Consider the following 27,299-nt stretch of genomic DNA (forward strand, 5'->3'; position numbering starts at 1 on the left):
TTGTTTTGGGAGTCCCCAACAACAGTTTTCCATGCATGCAATGACAAAAAACACTTTTGTTGTCTTATAATATGCATTTATTTTTACCTGATTTGCTCACCGAATCCCAAATGATTCGTTCAACGACTCATTTTTACAAACCCCTCCTTTGCGTGACGCTAATCTGCGGTGATTGGTCAGATGACCCAATCAGTTATTGTTTGTGTTAGCCCAACGCATAAACATATTGATAAAGCACTGCAGTACTACAAGGTATTGCTCTATTCTTTATGACAACAACAATATCAATGACAAGCATTTCACATATTTCAAAAAAATTTACATTGGAGACCTAGAAGCTGCGCTGAGCGTAACTTGCACAACACACACAAATACTTATTGAGCATGCTACAAAACGCATAAAAGCAACAATTATTAATAATACTTACAGGTTGTGATTCGGAGGAGGAAGTTGATCCAAATAAAATTGGTACTGAACCTTCCTTCAGTATCAGCCGGCTCGCGAATCCACACTTGAAAGCATTTATGTTTGTAAAGCAATCGTCATTAAAATGACGCGAACACAGCACAAGGTTTGGGCTATACTTGTGTGGTATAGTTGTAAATATAAACTCTAGCCACAGATTCTTCACATGCTCGTCCCGGGGTAGTGAAAAGGTAGTGTTTTCAAGTTTTCCCTGGTGTCTGCGTGCGCAATGAGTGGGCGTGGCCAATTTGATCATTTTTCGTCTTGACGTCACAACAAAAGGAAAATGACTCATTGGAAAAACGATTCATTAAATTGACTCAGAGTCGACTCATACTTTTGAGAGACAATAACTTTTTTACAGTGAACTTTCATATATAAATCTTTGCAGGATGTTCTTGTTCATTTAGTTCTATGATACACACTACATGAAAGGTAATTTTCAAAATTCCATAATAGGTGCCCTTTAATACTTTTCAAGTGACTGCAGTCACTGGAGGGTTTTCTGAACCTGCGTTCTCAGAAATCTGGTTTCTAGACCTAGACCGTTCAGTTATTTCATGTGTTCTAGCTCAAGCTCACCTTGTGCAACTAATAAAGCCCTTAATTAGTTGCATCAGGTGTGCTTGAGACAACACCTGTTTTGCAGATGTGTGGTGTTGTGAGGGATTCTATTCAGGGGGTTCAATAATTTTGTTTAATTGGTTCATTGCAAACAGCCCAAAGTCAGTAAATTTAGCCAATAACCCTGATTTGCAATGTGAGTTGAATAATTTATTATAAAAACCGTATGCAAGTAAACTTCACTAGTTTATAGCACTGGCTGTTTATAATACATTTGCATAAGTGAGCAGTGAAATCTAGACAAGTATCTTACTCTTACCTGACACTGATATTAAATTGGGTATTCTTCAGTTTCTGTGATTTGGCTGTATTTATTGATTGTATATGTTATTCTTTCATTGGATACCATCCATATTGAAATGAAATGAAAGAATGTGAAAATGACTGTCAACATCACACAGGGATTAAAGTTCTCCGTCGCTACGACGGATTTCCGTTAATTGCAGCGAGTATATGACGGATTTCCGTCAATTGCAGGGTTCCCTTCTGTCCTTAAAGGGTAACTAAACCCTAAACCAACTTTTTTTAGTTAATGATCTGTAAGAATGGAGCTTCATAAATGCTGTTCTTTGATTCGAGTAACTTTTTTGACATTTGTGTATAAAGTGTTTTAATTCTACAATATATGGTGTAAAAACGTCTGAGTGCTGCCCTCTTTAGGTTGAACGGTGGCTACTGCAGTTGAATTTTCCTATTGGATGTTTGCGGTGGTTCGTGACGCAGCGGTTGTTGGTGACGTAGGCAAGTTCCATACAGAGAGATGCGTCTCAGGTGCACGCCCCCCTCCGCTGGGCTCTGCCCACTTTTCCAGCATTTTTCAAATATTGCCAGTGGGTGGAGTCAGGCTCTGACCAGGGGTTTAGTAACCCTTTAATGTCTTAAATTCACTTTTTCATAATGTTAAGGCCGTAAATAGGCTTTCATTTCTCAAATAGTGTGATAAATGTCTTAATTTTAGTTTGAATAGGTCTTAAATTAAGGAAAGACGAGGTGTATTCACCCTGCTGAGGGGGATGTGATAAAGCTTGGATTGGAGTAAAAGCACGTTCCTCTCTCCACTCTAAGCATTCTGTAATCACTTCGCTTATGGTCCAGTCCGGGTTTTCAATTCCCGCTCACGGAAAACTGCTCCGTGTTCACTCAATTAATCTTAGTTTTGGAGAAGTGCATGTCAGGCTAGGCTACAGCTGGTTTGCTGCGGTCCGAATCCGTGCCCGTTTGTTCCCGGCGCCCCCCGCAGCGTTGGTCTGGTTTCACATTCAACTTGATTCTATCGAACCCTGGTGCGTTTGCGTGCATATTACGTCAACGCAAACGTGCACGGCGCATGATAGAAAACAGAACGCGGGTCAATATTGCCCGTTTCTCAATACCAAGAACGCAAACTTCGGACTAGCCAAGTTCGACTCAGAAGAACAACTCCCGAGGACGCCAGTCCGGTTATTCTGCAAAATGGAACAGCGCGTTCTTGATCGCGTCACTCAGCTCGCTCTGGCTACTCCGGTTATCTCTTTGTGTATATTTTAGGCAACAATAAAACGAAATATGGTATAAAATACAACTCTGCCTCTTTTCATCAACAATAAAACGAAATGTATACAAAACACCTCTCTTCATTTATAAATGAACATATTATCATAAACATATTAATGGCCACACAAATGTGGTTCAGACAACGCACATTGATTATCTTAACTGCATATATTTCTAACAACACGAAATATAAAGCACAACCCTGCTTCTTTTTGTTTTCATTTAAAAAAATATGAAAAATTATTGATCATTAAAACCAAAAATTAAATCATTTTAGATCAATTAGATCATTAAAAAAATCATTTAACAAACAGAGACAGGGTTGTATCGTTTTATTTTATTATGCATGTACACATACAGTGAAGAGAATGCATAGTAAAATATATAAACAATATTTTATATATTTTAGAATATATAACATTACACAACCCTGTCTCTTTTTGTTAAAAGTCAGTTTTAATGATCAATAATATCCAGTATAAAAGTATAAGTAGCCTAATCGGTAGGCTATAAGAAACTATGCAATGAGAAATAAAGCAAACAATTCAGTCAAACATTAGTCAGCTCTCTAATAGGCTACAAAGTTAAAGTTAAATAGCCTAAATATATAAAGTTATGAAACTTCACTTTGCCCTCAGCCAAAACGATTTGCCATGGAACAAACTATACATTAATATAATTTAGCATTGTTTGGTCTTATAAGATAAATAAAAACATGCACTGAAAAGTTATGTAGATGGTTGATTATTTGTCAAGCTAAGTAATTTTTTTTCATAGATTAAATAGCTTTTAAAATACGCAAACTGGCAATATTACAGTGGTTTAAAACATATCCCCTTAAAACGCTATTGGTCTCGACTATTTAAATAAAGTTAAAGGAATATGACTTGGCCTGAAAAAAAATTTGAGTCAGAAAAAATTTTTTCACTTTAATCCCTGCATCACAATAAAGTGACAAGTCTTCGCTGTGCCGTTTTTAACCCAGCAGGTGAAGATTGTAATGCAGTCATTGCCCGTTGTCTTTTTCTTTGTCTTCACAGCACGTGCTGAAAAAGCTGCTGGCCATCACTGAGCTCCTCCAGCAGAAACAGGTGCACTATGCCATGTCCAACAGCAACAGGTAGTTCCACCTCGGTCATTTTGTCTGTCAGTTTGTCTCCGTCTTCCTGGAGTAGCCAATGGGACCCCAGCATGCTCCACCCTCATCCCCATGTCAGCTCCCACCCTCCCCATATCTTCCATCATCCCTTTTCCTTGCACCTCATTGTCTGTGCCACGAGAACTATGCAAACTACAGCTGCAAAACAAACGACTGGACTCCTGAAGTCCGACACCAATGACTTTATAATCACACGCCCAAATCGGTTTGACTGCTTGCAGTATCTTGGGTACATATCAATCTAACAGATGGGTTGACCAACCAATGTCCCAATAAGTCCACAGAATAATGTTTTTGAACACAGGTTGCCAAAGTGTATTTCTTCATCTGCTTGATCTGAAACTGAATTGACACAAGGCTGCAACGATTCTTCTCTATAACTGGATTAAGAGCTAAAATGATTTTTTTATACTGTAATTTGTTACTGATTTACATGGCTATGAATATGCAAAATGTGCTCAGACTAGTGTTCTTTGTCCTTTATCCTGTTCCGTTTAGTTCGAACTGTGCTGTTGACTGGATTTTTTTTTTTCTTCTTTTTATCATCCTCAGAGACTATGATTATTTTATATCAGAACAATAAATTCTCTTGCTGGAATCATGAGTATATAATTTGAGGTAACCTGACTTGTTTTCCATATTGTACTTATGTTTGATTGGTTCAGTCTTCCCTGAGACAAATTCAAAGCAAGACATGTTCTCAGGAGAAAAGTTCAAGGTAAAAAATGTTTACATCAGTAAAATTTACATGAGTAAAGATTGTATCAGGAATGCATGCACTTATTAAACATGTTTTATAAAGTACTGACTGGCTTATGTCTCAGATCAGCTCATGAAAGCAGCTTTTGAAAATAAGACAGGTGTTGTACTCTAAAAAATATTCTAGAGTGTTTGTCTGTTATAAGTTCTTGATTTTTGATTATTATAGTTATTGACCGCATCTGTGTCATGTCAATTGAAGCCAGAACCCCCTTTTACCCCAGTTCTTTAAGTCACTGTATAAGTGTACTGTAAGACATCTTCTAAATGATCGCTGCAAGCAGATCTTGTTTAGTGTTTTAACTACCAGTACACTATCATTCAAAAAGGTTTTTGTCAAGTCTTTTCTGCTAACCAGGGCTACATGTATTTGATCAAAAATAGAGTAATATTAAATATTACAACCATTTTCTATTTTAAAGTATCATTCATTCCTGTGATGACAAAACTGAATTTTCAGCAGCCATTACTCCAGTCCTCGGTGTCACATGATCCTTCAGAAATAATTTCTAATATACTGATTTGGTGCTCTAAAAACATTTTTTTTACTAAGCAGAAAACGGTTGAGCTGCTTAAGTTTGTGGAAACCGTGAAACCACCTTTCAATATTTGATGAATAGAAAGTTCAGACAAACAGCACTTGGAAAGATTTTCTGGTAACAATATAAAAATATTTACTGTCACTTTTGGTCAATTGAATAAGAATAAGAACCTTGAATAAGAACTTATGGGAATAAAAAAATATTTTATTTTCAGAGAAGTTTGAAGACATGACATTTTGCTGAAATATTTACAATTTAGTTTGAGAAACGCATGACAAGTGTCAAATGGAATCACTCAACCAGTTCATGAAATAACTGTCGAGGATGTTGCGGATTTAAAAACAATCACAATGCATCCAAATCTTCATCAGTCCATTCCTGCAAAACAGAAAATCCATAAGCTACAAGTGCCAGCCAGAAGATATGCATTTGAGGAACCAATCTAAACTTACTTCCTCAGCAACCATCTGCCTTTTCACAACGTGATCGTCATCTTCATATCCATGTTTTCTTTTCCTGAAGGCCGTGGACAGAGGAAAGCATCAGAACCATACACTGTTATCATCTGAAGACTGCATTCATTTAGTGACTGTCTTTGGCGACTCATCACTCACACACATCCAAGCATGCAAACTAGTGCATCAATGTAGCTCATAACTGTGTAGTTATAGATCAAGATCATAGATGTTTTTTGTGTCTGTCAATTTGTTGTTTAAATATAGCCTCAACAGAAAAGTCTCAGGTAGAAATGTAAAAATATTGTAAATAAGAAGAAATCAAGTGCACACAGGGTGAGCAACACGCTGATCCACTGCATGTAGGCATTACGATGTCGCAGCCTTCTGAAAGCGCTTGAAATTTCTTATTGCTCACTATAAATCGCTCAAGACTTGCATAATCCTGAAAGGTCACCATGCCCAATTTTGTCTTTATTTTGCAGAACTGAATGTACCTTTATGGCTGTAGCCACCACAATCCAGATCCTCTGAAAGAAAAAATTGGTAGCAAAGAAAGCAAGACTTCTCACCAGATGCAAAGGAAGAAGGTGGATGCACAAAGTTTTGCTCAGACTCTAGATAGGCAACACACTGCCAATCTCAATCTCTCAAACCAACTGATTCAAAACTTGAATTCACAGATAAGCCATCAAATAGATGGTTAGAGGTTATGTCCGTCGAAAAGTATAGCTTGGGTCTTCTAAGACTGAAAATCATGAACACTCCAAGAGAATAACCAAAATTGAGTAAATCGGAAATGCTTGTTGACCCAACCTGCAAAATCAACGTGGATCTGTCCGACTTTGATTCACACCCGCTGGTGTAACCGACCTGGGGAGCCGTGAGTTCTAGACTGGAATCGGTCAAGAGCAATGCCGAAGTTCTTGCTTGCTACAATCAGGGAAGCAAGATGCACTTATGGTGCAAGCCTTAAAAACCGTCTCTACACTCAACTGTACCACACAACCTCTTTCTGTTTTCGACTGCGGTTTCAGGTTTAGGTAGGCTTAGATCCTAAAGATAGCAACTGATTCCTATCTTACCTTCTGAGCCGCTTCGTTTGACAAGATGCTGCATCCTGGCTTCTATCTCCAAACCAGTGTTTGTGTGATACATGATCAGATCAGTGAGACCGATTCAAATTTTGGATTCAAAGATTACACAAGGTTGGTGCATGTGTCCACTTTTAATAACCTGCCCCCTGTTCTTCCACCAAAGCAACAGCAACAAACTCCCAACTCAAATTAATTTTATAGCTTTTCACCAGAATGGGCCGAGGGGATTAAGAACTTCCTGGTTCATTTCACATCATTAAAGAAAGATCTATTGACTATCAAACTCTATTATTTTATTATATCAGCCTGTTCGTGTTTATCAGACTTGCTTGAGGAGTTCATTTGGCAGTTTCTTGATGTGTATTATTCCCTGAAATATGTAAGACCGCAAAAACTTAATTTAGATGATTCTCAATGTATTTTTGTTGGACAGGTAGTTGCATTGTCCTGTACTTACTGAGACCCTTACAAAAAAGTAATGAGGTGGTACCATTGTGCAGTGGTGAGATCTGATGTTAATACCATGGTACTCTGACAATTGTAATGAAAGATTACCGTGGTATATGTCCAGAAAAAACTGGTTTAACCATTGTACTGTGTCCTAAAATCATGGTAATAACCTGTTACATTTATTTTAGTATAAGGTGTATATTCACTACCACTGACTTGAAAAAGCTCCCTTTGTACCCATTTCCTGTTTTCATTTACAGTTGATGTAAGGGATTCTCTACCGTACATTTAGCTGCATTTTATGACCCAGCAAATCTATGAAAAGCATGACGCAGATTTACCTTTTTTTCTGTATTTCAGGTAGCTCATGTATTTTTATTTTTATATTTTTTAATTAAAAAACAACTTTTGCATCTTAGATACAAAACACCAAGTGACTAACCTGGCTGAATAAAACTCTTAGTATGATTAGTTTTGTGTGCTTTAAAACTAAGATCTAAGTACTGTCATTTTATTTTCCCCACAAATACTCACAAGTTTGTAGCAAATTCAGCATGAATCCTTTCCAGTTTCTGTTTGCAGCTATCGACCTCCTCAGCTCTTGGAAGCTCATACACTTTCAAAAGACTTGTTATTCCTATAATGAAAACAGACACAATATTAAACGTATACTCTATCCTTAAATGTACCAATAACAAATTAGTGATAATCCAAAGATAAAAGTAACTGGTTTGTCCAAGAGGAAAGTTTCAATTATGCACAATTATGCAACACAACAGGCAATCAAACCATCTGATGTATGATATACACTACCATTCAAAAGTTTGAAGTTGGTAAGATTTGTTTAAGATCTTATTGAAAGAAGTCTCGCTCACCAATTACAATGTAATTTATTCCTGTGATGGGAAAGCTGAATTTACAGCATCATTACTCCAGTCTTCGGTGTCACATGCACCTTCAGAAATCATTCTAATATGCTGATTTGGAGCTCAACAAACATTTCTAATCAATGTTGATATTGACAGCAGTTCTGCTGCTTAATATTTTTATACAAGCAGTGGTAGTTTGAGTCCTAGTGTGAATTAAGTCTACATAGGATTACAGCATGGAAGGCTTTGATTGGGTCCTCTATAGCGTTTTCAGAATAGCATTTCACAGCTAAATGGATCTTGAGGAGATACACCTCCCATAAAATAACTTCATTTACTGGTCACCATTTATAAGATTTACCAGCTGAACATGTGTTATGAAGGACCTGTTATAAAGATTGCACAGGAGTTTTCAGATTTAAGCATCTCTTATCTAGTGACACTTTAACAGTAAAAAAAGGGGGGAAATACTTACGTCTCATTGACTCGTACATCTTAGAGAGGGCCTCTTTATCCTCTTTAAGCCCTATGCATTCAGTCAAATATCTGAAAATATCAAAAATATTTGTTTTAACATACTGCCATCTCAAGTGTTAGAATCTCTGAATGCTGAAAGAGAAACCTACGCCTCAATCTTCAGGCCCGCACGTGTTGCACTGTTGAGGATGGCAGTGAGGGCGATCTGAGATGGAGAGAAGAGGAGTCCGGTGTCTGTCATTACTGCTCTGTTGAGAAAGTCTTCAGCACTTTTTCTCAGCATCTCTGGGTTCTCTAACAATGGGTATCTGGTCTGAGAATACAGAAACCATGCATTCAAATTCCCTTAAGTGATCTATTTAGCAAATTTTATAAATGAAGCGTCTAATCTCTGCATCACTGGTGCCGTTTCAGCACCCCTACATAATCAGTGTTGGGGAAGCTACTCTGAACCTGTAGCTTGACAAGCTGCTCATAAAATTTCAAGTAGTTAAAGGCAGGGTAGGTAATTTTGGAGCGGCTAGAAATAGCAAGCTACTAGCTTTGAAAGCATTAGATTAGAGCTGCAACTAACAATTATTCCATGTCCTGGCCAAAGCTGTCCTTCAAACTAATTTGCCAACTGAATGCTATAAAAAATATAATGAAAATATCTGTGCTATGTACAAGAGAGGTATAAAGCAAAAAGACAAAATAATAATAATAAAGATAAAACACTCAAGCGTTAACAGATAAGAGGACTTTTCTGCAGGAACATACACATTCACTCTGGACACTGCCATTTCTTTATCCTGTAAATGTTTGAAACGTCTTACATTTATATTCAATTACATGCAGTTACCACTCTCAAAAAATACTTGAATGTTGACATTTAAACCTAATTTTAACACCCATCAACAGTTATTTCAGCAAAATTTATATTTTTGCGATGAATATTCCTAAGTTCTTCCCCTTCAGTCTGTTTGAGGCCCATGCGGTCGCCAGCGCTCATTCAGTAAAGTCTGAAGTTTAACGCAGACTGTAAGGATGAGCATTCATGCAAAATGGAAATACTAGCATGAATTTTTAACACTTACAGTTAAGGATATAACCGAAAAATGAAGGTTTTGAGCTGAGGAAACATATCACACACTAAACAGCACACCCATCTGTCAAAGCGCCTGACACGCATTATTTTGAAGTTTAAAATAAAGAATTCTCAAGTTTTTGGCCAGCTTGGATCATGCACCTATCCCGCAACAGCTCACCGTTTTCCCAACTATTTTTGTCAGTGATTTTCATACATGATTTTATCGATTAGTGTTTGCAGTCCTACATGAGATCCTACTCTCCCTTCAGAGCATCTCCAAAACCACGTCTCCTTCAAAACACATGAACGCACACAGCAGAGTTTGCAAAGCGTTATGAGATGAGAGACGGTAGCTAATGTCTCTCAGAACTGTGGTTTATTTACAGCACCCAGTGACTGTGTCTACAAAGCACTGATTAAGTGTGATGTCTGCACGAGCAGGGTTGCACTGAGGTATGGAAATACATCGGTGACAGGCAAGTAGGACAACCACAAAATGTGATGAAAATTTTTTGGTCCTGAGACTTCCACAGAAGATATATGTACTTGTTTTAATATGTATAATCACTTCTATTATTGATTGCTATCAGGATGTGAAGAGTTTCACCCAGTATAGAAAAAAGTGTTTATAAAACAAATTGCCAACCCTAGATACAATCAAGCTACCCTTCTGAAAAAAATAGCTAGTTAGCTATACTACAAGATACTATAAAAAAGTAACCAGCTATATGTAAACTTCTTTTTTTACAATAACATTGTATATTACAAATAACTGAATGCACAATTTTAGATTGTGATCTAATAAGACGACGACACTATACTGCTTCAATGCATTGCAGGTTTTGTCAAAACGCAAAACAGAATGTAGCTTTTGGTCAAGCTACACCACTGTAAAAGCTTTTTTTTTTTTTAAAGCAACTGAGCAATTATTTGTAAACTACTGAAAAAATGTAGTTCAATTAGTAGAGTTGCAACTTATTGTTAGCTACTCTCAACACTGAACATAATAACATTGCTTAAGCCTACGGCGTGCGTTTGGAGTAGGACTGTCTGCAACCAGGCTTTAAGCTCACCTTCATGTCAATCAGAAAACCCTCCAAGGGCCGATACGGATTGTGAACAACCAGATGAAAATTGAGCTGCTGGATAAGGAGCAGCTCATACTCCAGAATCTGTTCTAGAGCTCTCTCCTGTCCCGCTGGGCTGTCCTGAAGGTTCCCCACAAACTGAGTGCTGGACACATTAAACTCATCCACTTTACAGGAGAGATATGTACAAGTCAACCTGCAAAGGTAAGGTGTGAAGGTCAGAACAGCAAAATCTAAAAAAAAATCGTATAACTTATTTTACTCTGTCGATACGCTTACATTATTGTCCGAGGGTGATAGTCCATTAAAGAGTTGTTTAAATAGAATCTTCGAAAATACATACAAGCTGTTCCCTGAAAAACATTTACAGGTAAAAAAAAAAAAAAACCCCAGAACAGAACTAGATGATCTCATCTCCAACTAATATAAAACTGATAATGATTACCACAACAGATTTAGGCATCACAGGCTTGAACATGGCACAGAAGTCTAACAATCTCTTCTCGTAGTGTCTGAAAAGCACTTTCTCTTCCCGTCCATCAAGTAACATGGATTCATTAATTCCAGGCTGAAAAACGGATAAAGAGATATAATGTGATTGTGGTGCATACTGTTAACACTATAAATTACTGGTGTACAGTGCATTGCAGTGTGTGAATATCTACCTATCTATCTCCATATACATATACACACATAAATATATATATATATAGAAGCAAAATTATAAATTGTAGTCTTGCATACAAAAAGAATACACAGAACTCCAAATTGTGACTTACCTTACCACTGGATAGGGCTTTTGAACGGGACTTCTGATTAGCGTCTAGTCTTAATTTTTCTAAAGTTTCCTCTTTATCATAAGTCCAGAATTTCTTCTGTGAGCTGTTGTGATACATGTTGAATATTAGGCTGTGGATGGAACAATACAACTATGATTACACACCAAATACGTGTTGTTTGACATCATGCAGCTCTCGTGCAGACAAGTATGCACATATAAATATACTCATATTTAGTATTCAAGATAATGTACTGTATTTTTCGAGGCAGTTAACTAAATCAATGTTTTCGTATCTATTTAAAAGTATGCTTCAATCTCACCCCTCTTGGGCACACGGTGATGTTCCGCTTGTGTATTAAATCAAGGATTGCATAGCAGTACAAATATCAAAAGGTTGTAAAAGATTCGCCTAATGATCTTTGTTTCAAACAAGATTTCAGCAATCGACATGCGTGTATCCGTCGCGTGCTAGTCACGCCACTCTTTAGGCGCCTTTGGATGATGACGATTGTATTCATCACACACGAGTCTGATTCATTTCATCGAGTCGGTTCTTTCAAATAGTTTTCAAAGAGTCTTTCAAAGAACCGGTTCAAACGAACAATCCAGCAATTATTTTACATTATGCCCTTATTTTATCTCGCCCTCCAAAATTACAGAAGCGAGTTATTTAAAAACACATACTTTTGTTTTATTTTTGTTTTATTAACAAGGGTGTTATTCAAATCATATTAATATTCTCAATGATGTACGTTTTAAGAAATCATAAATGAATTGGGAGACATACAATTACAATGAACGCTAAATGATCTGTATTCGTGTTGATAAACAGTCATACATGTCATAAACACATTTCCAGTGTGTTTTATTAGTAAATTGTTGTCACTGCTCGGGTCGATTCAGTGCGATTTGTGTACGAATCATTCTGACCAAACCGGTTCAACCGATTCGCCGAAAATATCCAAATTAAAAGAATCGACTCGAGAGTCCAAATCTCCATCGCTTATCAAAGCACATAAACATGGCCACGAGGAAATACGTTCGTAGATCAATTCAAGAAAAAAACAGTCTACTGGAGAAATACGATCAACTTCCTCCAATGTCCCAGAACGCTGCAGCGCGTCTGCTAAACATATCAGGACCTCTGCTTTGTGTCTGGCTCCGGAATAGGAAAATTAAAACTGCCAAATCTAAACTCCCTAGGACTGTCTTTCCATCGCGCAAGACACCTCGAGTAGAAGCTGCACTCTGGAGGTGGATCGATACTTGCCTCGAGAACGGTATTACATTAAATGACTCAATAATTCGTAAAAAGGCGACTCAGATGGCTACAGAAATGGGTATCTGGGATTTCAGGGCGAGCTCAGAGTGGTTGACGCGCTTTAAAACCCGGGAGGCGGTAATACGAGAGATGTTTGATGGAAAAGACGGACCAGAAGAGAATAAGGCGGCGGAGCGGTTTAAACAGCACAAGAAAAACCTCAGTGCCAGAAAGACGCATCAAATCGAAGCTGCGCTGTGGCGCTGGATCGATCACTCTCGTGAGAACGGCATTAACGTAAATGAATCAACGATTCGTTCAAAAGCGACTCGGTTGGCCAGGACAGTGGGTTACCGTAACTTCAGGGCGAACACAGACTGGTTCACGCGCTTTAAAACCCGGGAGGGAGTAATACGAGGGATGTTCCGGATCAGCCGGAAAAAAGAGCCCGCGTCTCATAATAAAAACACTGCGATACCAAGGATGGATTATACATCTACAAAGATCCGGCAACTTGAAGGCGCGCTTAGTAATTGCATCGATCATTCTCGTGAGAACGGCATCACAGTAAATGAATCAATGATTCGTTCAGAAGCGACTCGGTTGGCTAGGATGATGGGTTTCCGCAACTTCCGTTCAAACGGAGATTGGCTCAGCCTCTTTAAAACCCAGCCTTCAGAAAATACACCAAGTAACGTTATACCTGAAGTCAGCCTAACGAACCAATCCAACGATGAAAGCGAATCACTAGCAACGGATCTGAACATCCCAAAACTCGACCCCACAGTGATCACAGCTGAGCTCAACGGCGATTTACACTCTGTCACTGTACCTTCCCTGTGGCAAATGAAGGAGGCTATGAAAACACTGGCAACCGGTTTACTGTACAGAGGATTCTGCGACTTTAAACTTCTTCATCAATTTGAAAAAGAGGTTGATAATGTTGTGAGAAGATCTGTGACCCTGGATTCCTAAAATCCTGTTGAAATGTATCTGAATTGAAGTATTTTATGAAGTGATTATTAGAGACTAGTCCACTAACTGTTATCAGCACAACAATAACGTGACAGGTGCTAAACAAACGCGCTCTCCCAGATGACCACATGGCGGCGCCAAGTGTTTGTTATAACCATAACTCATTTCCCTATTGGGAAAGTGGTTCCATCAAGTGTTAATTTTAATCCACGTTTTATTTTGTAGCATGAATGTATATTGTATATGTATATGTCCTTTGATTTGGCTTGAATTTGTGTACCTAGTTAAATGATAATCTTTTTTTTTTTTTTACATAAAAATCGTTAATAAAAATACCATGTTGTAACACACTTTTTCTCCCTCCTTTACATGAATAACAGTAGTCAGACTAAAGATCAGCCTTTAAAAAAAAAAAAAAAAAAAGCCACTGAAGCCTATAAAGCAAGACAGAATAAATTACCAACCTCCTTTTTGAGTAGGGCTGTATAACTCAATTTGCATAAACAGCAGTAATTTATGAATAATAAATGCCCTTGTATTCAGCGTGATCCGTTAATTTGCATATCACCATGGCACTATAGTTATTTTTCCTGTGTGCTGTGCTACCATGAAGCGATAAGAGCCTGCACAAAACTGAATCAAAAGGTGAGTGTTTATTGCCTTTTTACACTCTATTCTCCTGCTGTAGTTGAGGCATGATATATATATATATGTTTTTTACCTAAATAACTCAACATTTTTATCCCATGCTTTGGAGTGGGCAGGTTGTTGCATGCTTGTAGAGATGTTGTCAGTATGTGGCTGCAGTCACTATCATGTACTAGTGCTCTTTCATTGTGTGAATTGCATAAACATGATGTTTCATTGCATTATTACTGAGATCCAAGCTCTGCCGTAAAGGTGAAGTGATCGTGAGTGTAGCCTATTGTCACCAAAGATGATACCAAATATATAAACATGTCTTTGATGACAGTTGCTCAGAACCTTGGTCAGTTTTTTGAATCATTATCAGGTGGTCTGGTCGAATTCTGCTGCCATGTCAGATTCCTACTCCTGAATAGATTCATATAGATCATAGAATCCTGTAGGTCATTTGCATGATCTGTTTGTCATGCAACATCTGATTTCTGGTGTCAGCAGCACTGCCTTCAGCCTACAAAGCGGGCTTTAGGTTGCCAAGGAATTTCACAGTTTGACATTTTGCCTATATTGGTATTTAATGCAGGTGGAGATGAGTAAGGTAAGGTGTCAGAGCTTTTATCCTTAAATTGTGAATATATTCTGGGAGATGACTTTAGTTATCAGCTGATGTCATTGGGTGTCGTTGTTTCAGTCTGAAATCAGATGTGTCTGACACTGTCCACAGTGTCTCAGTTTATCTTTATTTATCTGTCAATATTCCCTCCGTAATTTCGACAAATGATACATACTGATGGTTATGAATAAATCAATGTCCAGCCATGGCAAATTGAAGGTGTGGAGAGATAGAAATGTCTTGTATACTGTTGACATGATGAACAGCTGTCACTGTGTCCTAACCACCCAAATATGGGCAAGAAAACAAAAAAAATTGAAGATTATTGAATGGAGGCTCCTTGTTGAGCTCAAGCGTGCCGCACAAGCCCTGAAAAGTGAAGCCAAAGCGTCTCGATCGCCCCCCGGTGACTGGTCCTAGTATAGCTCATAAACCCCGCCTCCCCGTGTTATTCAATGGGAAGTGAGACCAACTAAACAATTAAATTACACTTCACATTTATTTTTTCCAAAGATAGTTTCTGTCAATGACTGTAGTTTTCATCACGCTGATGTAATTTCAAGTGTTTGTTTTTAAAATAAGTTTGTTTTTAGCTAGTTATTTGATGCTATAAAAACGGTGCTGTGGCGTACATGATTGACAGCTGTGATTGACAGGTTCTCTGAGCAAAGTAGTCATTGAAGCAACAACGGACTATTTTCGGGATCTTTGGAGGACTGAGGAGATTGGAGCTTTAAATTTAATATCTAAATGTCTATAATTAATTATTTCACACCCGACATAATGGTTTGTTCTGCAGCAGAGGCTCGTTATTACGATTGATTCAGCGAGAGTGAGGGCGGGACCAGAGCGGGACATTGATTTCGCGGCTTTACTTCCTGCTCACTACTGCGCATGTCTGGTCCCGAAATCGCAACTGCGCAGACTCAAGTCCCAAGATGTCAGCGCCATATCGGGAAAATGGCGGCTTCACTTCTCGCCAATGAAAGAGAAGAAGGGGCGTCGTCCATCTTTTTTTACAGTTTATGGTTGAGCTCAATAGGGCTTTAATACACTTGTTATGTTGTATTCAGGCTGAAGCATGTGTAATGCACATATTGAAAGTATGTCGGTGCTTTTTTACAAGTATCAACTCGGATCATCTTGATGGAGCAATATCGTGGCATTGACCCTATACCTCTTATTTCTATTATTGTAGATTGCAATATGCAGTTGTGATCATAAGAGCACAGAACCCTTGAAAACCCTCCCATGGTGTTTATCTGCATAATGCCAGTCAACGTTACCCATCAGAATGATTGTCTATAGGCTACAAGTACTACATTCTGGCTACAAGAATATCCATTTAGATGATCCGTTGTGGCCTTTCTCAACTTATCAGCACAACAAAGCTAGTAGCCTACAGATTCTAGAGAACCAGAACTCACTAAGTTCAGTGCAGTATGTTGGAAGATTTTATTTAAATTTGTTTAGTTATGTACATTTTTACCCAATAGCACTTCTCACAATAGCACTTCTCACCCAACCTAGTGCAATATAGGAGCCCCTTTGCAAAATGTTGTATATATTACTACTTCTCTTAAGACATACATAATGTAACTCCTGTTTTTATACAATTCCTTTGTTTCTGTCTCGTTTAGCCAATTTGTTGCTACATTAAGTAAGAGACATGTATTGATGTTTAAACAGGATGCACAATATCAGTACCATATTGGTTATAGGCTGACATATTCTATCATATATCATTATACACTGTATATTGTGTACACTGTATTTTTACACTGTAAAAAAAATTATATGAGTAATAAGTTATGGCAACATATATGTTTTACATTGTTTTAACTCATCAAAATAAAATAAGCCATTTTCAACTTTTTTATAAGTTATACAAGATTCAACTCATTTTTTGAAGTCAGTTTCATGTAATTTAAGTTGAAATGACTTAAAGGGACATTGTGTTCATCTAGTGGTGAAATTATATTTTGCATTCAAACGAATTGTGCTCTCCAGCGCCTTGCTTTTTCAAATGCGTGTTGCATCTAGGGTAGCTGTTATGTACCAAAAAGCTATGACAGGATGTCTTCTAATAGCACTTCGTCGAGTTTTCCTTCGGGTGAACAGGTTAGTTATTTCAAACAAACTGCAACTTGACACAACGAACAAACGAATGTTACAGTATGAATTACTGACTGACTTGCCAGGGCAGTGACAAGCGCCTCTCACTGCTCTGCTCTGCTGCTTCGTTTCTGCTGCTTTTAGTTACGTGACGCTGGCTCTGAACAAAAACGTGTTGTGTACGCGTTAGCCTAGTACTTTTTGACCCTCTCTGCTATTATAGTTTTTCAAGATGGCGGAACGACATGGAACCCTCCGTGGACCTACCCGTCACATATATATATATAAAGATAATAAATTATTCGTTTATGAGGATAAGTCAGATAATTGGCAGAGGTATTTGTATACCATTGAGGACATATTTATGAATAAAAATATTGATTTTAGATAATAAAATACCTAAAAAACTACATATTGTCCCTTTAAACATCCAAGTTGTCTGTGCTTAAAAATTTAAGGCAAATATTTTTTTTTAGTGTCTTTTTATATTTAGAAGATGATGGCACATGTAAATTTAATCTTTAATCGATATTCGAATCAAATTCCTCCTCCAAAGTGAACGTCAATTTTTCCGACGTCAAATTTACATTTACGTAAGTTTTACGTTTTTGAAGGTTTTGGTTTTGGCTTGGTCATATATTTGGATATACCAGACATTGGCACTGAACAAAGGCAGGCCCAGGCTTTCACATATCACCCACTCTTTATGCAAAATTAATGCATGCACCCCCATGACAGCATGATTTTATTTCCTCCTTTCATTTTCTGTCGCCCGTTGCCATGGACACCAGCGGAGGGCTGTTGTGATATTAGCTGCTACAATATGGACAAGAGCAGCTCTCTCCATGAAGCAAACAACTACTAAATCACATGACCTCATTAAATCTCTATTCTGCTTGCAGACTGGCTGGCACTCTGCCATGATCAAGAGATCTAATGTATTCATAGCTTACTTACAATTTCAGGATGAAACACCGTTGATGATTTATGTCAGACATACCATTGGTAGTGTTATATTGACAAAGCAAACTATTTTGAAATGACTGAAAAATGCATTTGAGAGAAACAGATAGCAGGATGCTATTGGTTTGTGGTCCTCAAAAGGCGATTGCACTAGACAAAATGGCGTCATAGTGTTCACTGTGTTGCCACCCAGATCATGTTGCCCGCAATGACCAATTGTGTGTGTTTAAGCGTGTGTGTGTGTGTATGTGTATGGAAGCATATTAGTCTGCCTTGTCTGCCAGCGGAGTAATGTATGCCTGTGAATCCAAGTGTGGAGATCAAAATGTCTCAGGTTGGCATCGGACACCCTTCCCCCATCAGGCACACACACACACACACACACACACACACACACACACACACACACACACACACACACACACACACACACACACACACACACACACACACACACACACACACACACACACACACACACACACACACACACACGCATCCTTACAATCTCTCTCTAATTGGGCTCTGTCTAGATTCCTCAGCTTAATATTGCATCCAATTTTCCTCTTGTATTCAGGGCACCTTGAGCTGTGCAATACCACACTACAATAGAGACTTTAAGTTTTATTCGACGAATTGTGCTTTTGTGACTATTTAAACTAGTTTAGCCAGTTTTGAAACTAAAACTAGTCCTTAGATTAGGCCTTAGTTCAAACATGATATTTTATTTTATGGGGGGGGGGGTCTGAGACAAAACAATGACACTGACATATTTTAAGGTTTGTCAGTACATGTTGTTTTCAGTTAAGACATGCATTTTAGTCTGGGACTATAGTCTTAAGCCTTGTCTGTGAAACTGTGGGTTCGAGTTCAATTATTTTTCCTCACTACTGCAGTGACTGAGGAAAAAATATAGGCTAAGTGGACACTCCTTGTATGGCTGAATCTAAATTCTGGCCACTCTCATTCTGACACACTTCTCAATAGCAGTGTGCCCTGTCAATATAGCTGGAGGTGAATAGATAATCAGACAGCAATCAGAAATTGAGATCTGCCATTCAAAGGCTATCTCTGTGTGGACGAGGAAGAGGACGGGCAGCCTGAGAGTGCGAGCATTGAAGTGAAAATCCAATCCTTCACAGTACACAGCCCCCGCAAAGCCTGCAGAATGACCCTTTTATCAAAGTGCCATGTCCGTAGCTCTCCAAATAGCCAGTAGGCTCTCAAGGTATAGATGCGTGTACAAACCTGGCTGAGTAATGTATGACCTGTCTTCACAATGTTCTGGACTTCTGACCCTGCCGTGTGTGTGTGTGTGTGTCATGAGAGTGTGTCTGTATGTTGTATTTGGAATGTTTTAAAAAATGGCTTTCTTATGTTTGGTATACTGGGTATTAAAGTTTTTATTTGCATGACTTTGACATGTGAAAATGTCATTTTCCTGATAGCCTTGAGAGTGTTGAAAGTGTCTTAAAACAAACTATATGAAATTATAGTGTTTTCATCCTAGGGCAAGAAGGGTTTACTGACACTGAGAGATGAAAATATGCCATTTAGAAATATAATTTTCGACACAAATTGCTGAAAGTTGTTTTTGGAATAAATGTGGGCCAAAAACAACCATACAAAATTTAATGTAAATGTGTTATAAATGTATTGATATGACTAGATGATTTTTAAGTTTTTAGAAGGTTCTGATTTGGAAAACTATGATAATTACACTGTACTATTATCAAATTGCAAATGGCCCCCTTGTGGTAATGTGGTAAAATATTTTCACTAATAGACTATATTGAATAACTTACGGTATACAATATTCTTAATCTCATAAAACAATGCTGATTTTTTTGCTTTGGAAATCTGAATTTGTTTCACCATCCTTATTCTATTTTTCATTCGAGATGTCAGTTAATGTTATAATTACATATATATATATATATATATATATATATATATATATATATATATATATATATATATATATAAAAGACTATTGGAGTACAAAAGTAAATAAAATAGAATAAAAAAAGAAAAATATAACCTTTACATTTCATTATTTCAGTGTTCCACCTCAAGATGGCGCAATGTCCTCATTGTTTGACTGGGTAAAGTCCCTTAAAAATTGTCCAGATGCGATGTTATGGCATTGTAAAATTTTCTCCATAACATGCTTTGCAAAATCTTGGAAACTATATACCAAATAAAGCAACACTAAGAAACCTGAGAATTTATTTTGCTTTCTCTGGCTTGATTATGTGCTTCTACATGAAGCTCAAATTGTAAGCTAACAGTGGAGTTTAGAACAGTGGTGATTACAAGTGGCTGCTGATTAAGCTATTGGCCTTTATGGGCTACTCGTCTGTCTTTCTTTATTCATTGCATTCGCCCCTTTTTCTTCTTGAAAGAGACCAAATGGATCCCAGCAGGTGAAAGTAAAGAAATGTGAAAAGACGCCCCTTTTTGGTTCTGCTTTCACACCAACACAATACCCCGTCCCACCTCTTTCTGTCCGGGTTTCCTACCTGATTAAACCTCTTCCTATGAACCCATTGATAGATGGTGCAAAACCTAAATCAACAAAAGCTGTATGAGCCCCTCTTAAAATTTCAAACTCTTTTAACAGTACGCTTCAATTAGCTTTTGTTTCTTAGTAAGCATGGGAGAGAGAGAGAGAGAGAGAGAGAGAGAGAGAGAGGGAAGCAGAAAGAAAAAAGATGTCTTTTAAATGCTTTTAATGTGATAGTTTACTTGCAGATTAATACTACGATTTAGAACAAACAGGACTAATGTTGGACGTTTATGTCTGTTTCTCTGTATGCTTGCATTTTCTTTTCTATTTGTTGCATTAAACGGCACAAAAAGCAGAAAATTACAGAAATGTTCACATTGATTTTTTTTTTGTCAAGAATAGAAGTTTCATTTGTTTTGGACTCTCGTTTTCTGTCTTTTAATTTCTGTTGCCAAAAATGTGTGCAAATTGATTCTATTATCAGTGTGTTAGCAGGCCTTCTTTTTTTTCTTTCTTTTTTTTGGCCTCATCCTTACGCAGTGTTTGGTGTTGGTGAGTGACATGGGAACCCATAATTGCCTGAGTGTAAAAGAGTAAAAGGAAAAGGTATGGCATCATAATATGTAGATACCATGCCTCTGTTCTTCAGGAGTGAAATCCTGTACCATGACAATTATACACCTACACATACACACTGAAGCTTTGATCAGCACTCTGTCATACTGTTTGCCTGAGGATCATCTTTCCTTTCCTTTTCACCTCTTTATATCAGTAAATGTAGTATTTTTAATTATACTGTATGTTTGGTGGCAGTTTAAATCTGCCACCAAACATACAGTATAATAAAAATTGTGTAGCCCCATTAAAAACACCTGAGCATCTTAGGGCTTTAGTTAATGATAGCAAACTATCTTACTGTAACTGATATTTAAAAAAGGATTATGTGTGGATGGCAAATTACATAACCTCAGTGACCAGAGTGAAAATTAAAATGAAAAAAGCATCAATGCATTTATTAAAACAGTATTTAATGAGTTTTCTTAACATGAATTAAACATTTACTGTTCAATGTTCATGCTTAATTGGGGGACTGTTAATGTGAAGCAGTGGAAACATTTTTCATAGAAATAAAATCTGTAAACTCAAGCTCCATTAAATTATACATTTATTTAATAATAACCCTGTATTAATATATTTATTAATAACCAATACATATAATGATATATTGTGAATATAATGTTTATATGAGTTGTCATAAAATTGTTTATATTGTGAAACCCATAAAAAGTATAGCTTACAATAGCAAAAATCTAGATCTTTAACATTTTATTTGGTCATTTTAGGTGTCATCTTTCTCCTTAATCTTAATTCTGGCTAAATACATTTTCGAAGACTAGCAAGCAAATTTATTTGAGATGAATAGTGCACCTAAAAGTGAAAATTCATCGACTCATCCTCATGCTTTTCAAGTGACTTCCAGTGTTAACAACATTCCCAGTAAGTCTTGTAAGGGCATACACACAATAGCTTTGTGCGTTGGAGACCACAATTTTCATTATTATTCTCTGAAGTTCTTCTTTCCCCCTGTAGCTCTTAAATGTCATTTGCATATTGAAATATTTCATTCATATTTAAATATGGCTTAGACAGCCCCTGGTCCCCTCCACTTTCAGCAAAGAGCATAATGATCATTCATCTTTAACAGCACCTCTTGTGCTTTACATAAAATAAATTCTGTTTTGGAACAACATGAGAGTAAGTACATGATAGAATTGTCAATATTTGTATTAATGATCCTTTTAATAACCTGTAGTAAAGAAAACTATGCAATGCAATATTATGCACTCTATAATGTGCAGTTCTCTGAGATTTTACTGCATAATGTAAGTGAATCTAATATTTAGTTATAGACAGCAACTTTGTGTGTTTTTTTTTTTACCTTTAGCAAATTTACCTTCTTTTATACTGATGATCTGTTGACAAACCCGTGGAAAAGAATGGATGGGCAATGTCAGTTGCTATACCAGTGGGTTGAAGGGTGAGGTTGGCACACCCACAACCCTGTGGTCTCCTCCAGGCATGATATCACACACTGACAGGCAGGCGTGATGCCACGGTATTTCACACAAACATAGCCACATTGACAGCCGACTGACCCAGGCTGACAGCACCAGAAAGAAAAAGTGGGGGATGGCAGAAGTTCTCCGTTTGTCCGTCACGGTGTGAGCGTGTTGGGGAGTCAACAACGTTTTTCTTACAGAGGCTCCCAAACCCTCCGCATCAGAACACGTTCACACTCAAACATCCGTGACCTTACCGGACACGGGTCACTGTACATTAGCACTTGAGATGGCTGCAGTGGTTTTGATAGGCTAAATAGAGTATGTCTGTGTCATTACTGAAAGTTTGAGCTGCAAGACTTGTAGACAGAGGATAGGATCTAACTTGATTTAGTTCAGTTAATATAGCCAGACTATAATGGATGTGGCTCTGTGCCATCTGAGCATCTTTTTGGTCATTAAGCATTATAGATGCATAGCTATATGTCAAAGGTTTAGTCACAAAAGACTGAAACAGAGCTTGTTATGGATTTTATCTGTCTTCATTATAATAAAATGCTGAAGTGGCCTTTGCTATTAACAGTTAGTTCATGAGTTCACCAGTCAAAAGAGGCTTTCAACTATGCAAATATCTAACCATACTATACCATACCATACTATGGTGCTCTCTAGGCCTACTGCCCATGGCTCTTTCATCAAAAAAGTCTTTTGAAGTCAAAGACTGCAAAGGTAAAAATGAGCATACAATTGCAATGAAATGACATCACTGATCATACGGAGGTCTTTTATTTCAATTTGAGACAGCTAAACCATCATCTGTTTTCATCCAGCATTTATGTGGGAAGGGAAGTGGAGAAACTGCATTGTCTTTATGTTTACGAGTGAGAGAGGTATACTCTATGATTCCCCTTGAAGTTTCGAGAGACGCCAGTCAAGATGCAGGCCTCTGAAGCTGATAACCCCAGCATCATGTGACAAGGAGATGAGAATGAGTCCTATTGAAATCCCTCCTCATTAAAGAGCAACCTCTCAGCTTTTTTGTTAGGAAGTTGACCTCCATGGTAAAAAAAAAAGAAGAAAGGTGGGGGTACAGGTGAAGTGAAAAACAAACATCAACATGATGTATGATTCCCCACTATTAGGCTAAAAAACTATTGCATGCTATATTCGTTTAAAGAAGGGTGAAGAGAAAGAGACATTCGAGAAATAATGAAGAAAAAAACGTGTAGATAGAGTCACACAGAACATAAAAAATAATGAAAAAAGGTGTACAATAAAATGGAGTCTCATTGCTTTGTCCACCCTCAGATGCCCTCTATGTTGGTGTCTTTTTGGCCTTTTATGTCCAATCTCCAAGGCTTGGTCTTCAGCACCAGGTGGTTCCAATGCCATGTACAAAGTCATTATTTTCTGGTAAGAATTATCAAAGGACTGATAGTTTATCCCCTTCATGCTGAGATGATGACAATACTGACCCTGTGCTGGAACCAAGAGTAACCAGGTAGAGCCTCATCTTGTGTAGGCACCCGACTGACCCTCTTTAGGTCCCTCAAGCCCATTGAAGCAGGTTGCTGACTGTCTGTAGGTGATGAGAGGTTGTTGAGGGCATGGAGCCTTGCTGACAGGCATGAAAGGGCCAAGGATCACCTGTCACCCACCTCATCACATCAAAGTCCCAAGTAGAAGCTCCTTGTTTGAGGAATCTGCTCATGAATATACTGGGCAATCTGATCCCTCTTATTAGTGAGATAGTTTTTGTGGGTTGTGTGTTGAGCACGGATGGCACATGAAAAAGTACCACTCCGCTTGAAGTATGTGTGCTTTCACCAGGAATATTTTTAAGTCTTTTTAATGGTATAATCATCTTCTTATTAGTGGTAAAACCCCTGAGTGCTGAAGTGAAAGGGGGTTGTGGTGTCGTCCCGTCCCGTCCCACCCCCCCCACTGCCCTTGCTTTTACCCCTTAATCCGCTGGCTAATAAGTTCATAGCCAGTCCATATGCTCTGGTGCTGTTCAGGAGGGGGAGGTGTTGCCCCATGCTACTTACACCGAGCGGACCCATTTCTCAGGTACCTCTCCTGCTGACCGACCTTTTGTTCTATCGGATCAGTCCACTCCACGGTCAGAATAGTCTGAATTGATTAGCCCTGCACCGTATAATTGCCAGCAAATCCCACTGAATCGTTTCCCATCCATTTGAAAAGGACAATGTTCGTTCTTTTTCTCCCCAGCTTTTCTCGGCGCCCCTCCCCCATTACCCTCCTTTTCATGCCACTTGGTTTGTATCCTGCCCCACACCCCAAGCCACCTCCTCGAGGTAAGGCGAGAAGGGGGGAGGGGCCGGAGGAGAAAGCGCTCCTATTCCGGACTAGCCCCCTACCTGAGCACTGGCAAAGGATGAAAGCGGGCGGCGGGTGGACGTGTTCTAATCCGTCACCCTGGAGTGTGAGTGGCGGGCTGATCGGAGTCCTTACCTGCCAGTGCACAGTCAGGGTTGGGGGGACAGTGGGAAGAATCCAGGGAAGGGGGAAAAGCTGGGGTATAGTGTGAAAAGAAACTGTGGGGATATGCATGGGATTATTCAGAGGCCCAGGCGCCAGCGTCAACTGCTCCTGCAGCTCTACTTATTCAGTCGAGAGGCCCAAAATATCGGGTCGGGGCAAAAGTCCATCAGTCTTACTGAGAATATTGTTATATTGGAGTAGACTTGGAGGGCCGATAAAGTGTGCCATGTCTGGAGCAAATACTTTTTTTAACATGTTTTACTTTGAGATACTCCTTTCTGCACCCCAACACAAAGCTACAATTCAGAGCTCTCTCTCTACAATGTGTGTGACTATTCCACACTGTAATCTTATAGTCCACGATTCATTTTAATAATCATAAGTTCTGCATCAGCCGTTAGCCTAGAAAATAATGTGGTCCACCTTCAGAATACAACACACAGGCTTTACTGTTATCCTTGAGCCAGGCAGAATATATTTTATGAGTTTTGAGATGTACATACTTTGTTTATTAGGTCATCATTAATACGATGCATTCTAATAATGTCTAATTAACATGCTTTATCCTCCTCAACGCATTGCTCGCCCTTCATGAGAATGATCTAAACGGTCTAAAAAAGCTTTGCATAATTATATGCCAAACTGGGGTAAATTAAAAAGTTTGGTTAATATTGATTCCATATTTGAATACCTTGTATTATTAAGAAATATCATCATTCTCCTCTTGTTCTTCTTGTTCTGTTTCAATCAACTTTAAATTACATTGTTCTTTGAGCATTGGGGCAGGTCCTTTGGGAAAAGGTCATAGGTTTTGGTTTTTAAGGGCTGTGACCCTTTCCAATTTTAACCAGGCCTGTGTTTAAGCTCCTAGATGGAAGGCCCTCATGGGGTTTTGGGAAAAAACATGGCCTATTGTTTGCTCTGAGAGCTGACCACAAACAAATTGTGTATGTTCTTACAACATGACCCTGGTGGCCACATGCTAGGGATGTCAATCTAATGAGATGGTCACACCACTTGGAAGAGTGAGGACACTAGAGATTGAAAATCCCTTTCACCAGTTTTACTGTTGAAAAATTTTCTTTTTACAAAAATTATAATATTCAAGAGTTAGGATAATGTAACCCTGGAAATGTAGTGTAGCCTATAATATCAAACTGTGACTACATATTGGTTGGTAGGTGTGTTATTGTATTTAGTTTTTTAACATACTCAACTATAAGAAAGCTATAATGATTGGTATCATTAAAGTATCAAAATCAATGAGCTGAAAATTGGTTTTCCTCTGTGGCATTCACTTCTGTCCAAGTTCATCCATATGGTGGGTCATATCCTTCCCAAAGGGAGTTTGTGACATTGAAAAGATCTCTGGTTAAAGGTCATATTGGTAATGACCACTGAAGTGGTTGATGATGAACTGGTCAAGCCCCTCATTCTCAATGCCCCTCCCTTTTCACCCAAAATGAGCCATTTTACCAGCTTATCTATTGACTCAGGTTCCTGTTGAGGGCAGTGCAAGTAGAATGGTTGACATCCCATAGGTCAGAGGTTAAATGACAAGAACTGTTAACAGGGATAAACAGTATAATTCATGATCATCATAAAAGCTGACTTGGAAGATGGTGATGGGCCTCAAAACAAGAAATGTGTTTAATGAACTTTGTGAAATAATTGTACAAAGCACAGTTTGTTTGAATTCAACAGTTTGTCTAATAAGCCTGATTAATTCTGGAATAGTAGCCCCTCATTAATAAAATGTATATGTTTAAATACAATATTTAACCTTGGTTTAGCCAGTATCTGCTGACCATCTCAGATGGGGGTCTTCTGGGACACTTCCCTGCTTTGCAGGGTCACCGCCAGATAGTCATCAGACATTTTTTCCCATGTTCCCTATTGTCCCTCAAAGACAGGCTCTTCTAGTGTTTGACCCAGTGAGGGTTAGTGCTGGGTGGATGACAGACCTGGGGTGTGAGGCTGTCTTGCTGCTTAAGTTTTTGAATGGCTCCCTGGGAAACTGCTTAACTGGGAGTGGTGGAGTTGCCCAGGACAGCATGTGGTTATTTTCCAGCTTGCTGCCCCTTTTAAGGCCTTCAGTGCACAGGGTCTGTAATCATAGCATTGAGGAGGGGAGTCTCTTTGACTGAGCATGTGTATGGAAGATGGAGAGAGAGAGAAAAAACATGAAGGAAGAAAAAGCATGGGCTGATGGGAAAGTGGGGTGAAACTGTTGGAGAAGCAAGATGAGATACTGCGGGGATTTCTATGTGAACAATCAATAATGAGG

The 27,299-nt window shown here is 38.4% G+C and overlaps 3 protein-coding genes across 3 annotated transcripts in view; 2 read left to right on the top strand and 1 right to left on the bottom strand.

Annotated features, from left to right (window-relative positions):
• The window catches only part of rasa1a (RAS p21 protein activator (GTPase activating protein) 1a), a 57,270-nt gene extending 49,692 nt beyond the window's left edge, over positions 1 to 7,578 (top strand). Inside the window, exons 25-26 of the mRNA XM_077231598.1 lie at positions 3,664 to 3,743; positions 6,024 to 7,578. Of these exons, the coding sequence (XP_077087713.1) occupies positions 3,664 to 3,743; positions 6,024 to 6,072 (129 nt within the window). The 3' untranslated portion in view covers positions 6,073 to 7,578. The remainder of the gene's footprint in view (positions 1 to 3,663; positions 3,744 to 6,023) is intronic.
• Positions 5,267 to 12,384, bottom strand: ccnh (cyclin H). The gene is made up of 10 exons (XM_077231601.1): positions 11,690 to 12,384; positions 11,368 to 11,497; positions 11,034 to 11,156; positions 10,868 to 10,941; positions 10,574 to 10,784; positions 8,581 to 8,744; positions 8,430 to 8,500; positions 7,620 to 7,722; positions 5,536 to 5,599; positions 5,267 to 5,461 (listed from the first exon to the last, which is right to left on the bottom strand). The coding sequence occupies exons 2-10, from the start codon at positions 11,482 to 11,484 to the stop codon at positions 5,429 to 5,431; spliced, it is 960 nt and encodes a 319-aa protein (XP_077087716.1). The 5' UTR covers positions 11,485 to 11,497; positions 11,690 to 12,384; the 3' UTR covers positions 5,267 to 5,428.
• A 6-nt stretch (positions 12,385 to 12,390) lies between these two features.
• LOC143739260 (uncharacterized) lies at positions 12,391 to 13,955 on the top strand. Its single transcript, XM_077231600.1, has one exon. It carries the CDS (start codon positions 12,391 to 12,393, stop codon positions 13,603 to 13,605), a length of 1,215 nt encoding a protein of 404 aa, XP_077087715.1. The 3' UTR covers positions 13,606 to 13,955.
• Positions 13,956 to 27,299: the final 13,344 nt, after the last annotated feature.

This window comes from Siphateles boraxobius, unplaced genomic scaffold, assembly GCF_051911475.1.
Source record: "Siphateles boraxobius isolate OS27281-9 unplaced genomic scaffold, OSU_SipBor_1 16, whole genome shotgun sequence".
NCBI classification, from domain to species: Eukaryota; Metazoa; Chordata; class Actinopteri; order Cypriniformes; family Leuciscidae; genus Siphateles; species Siphateles boraxobius.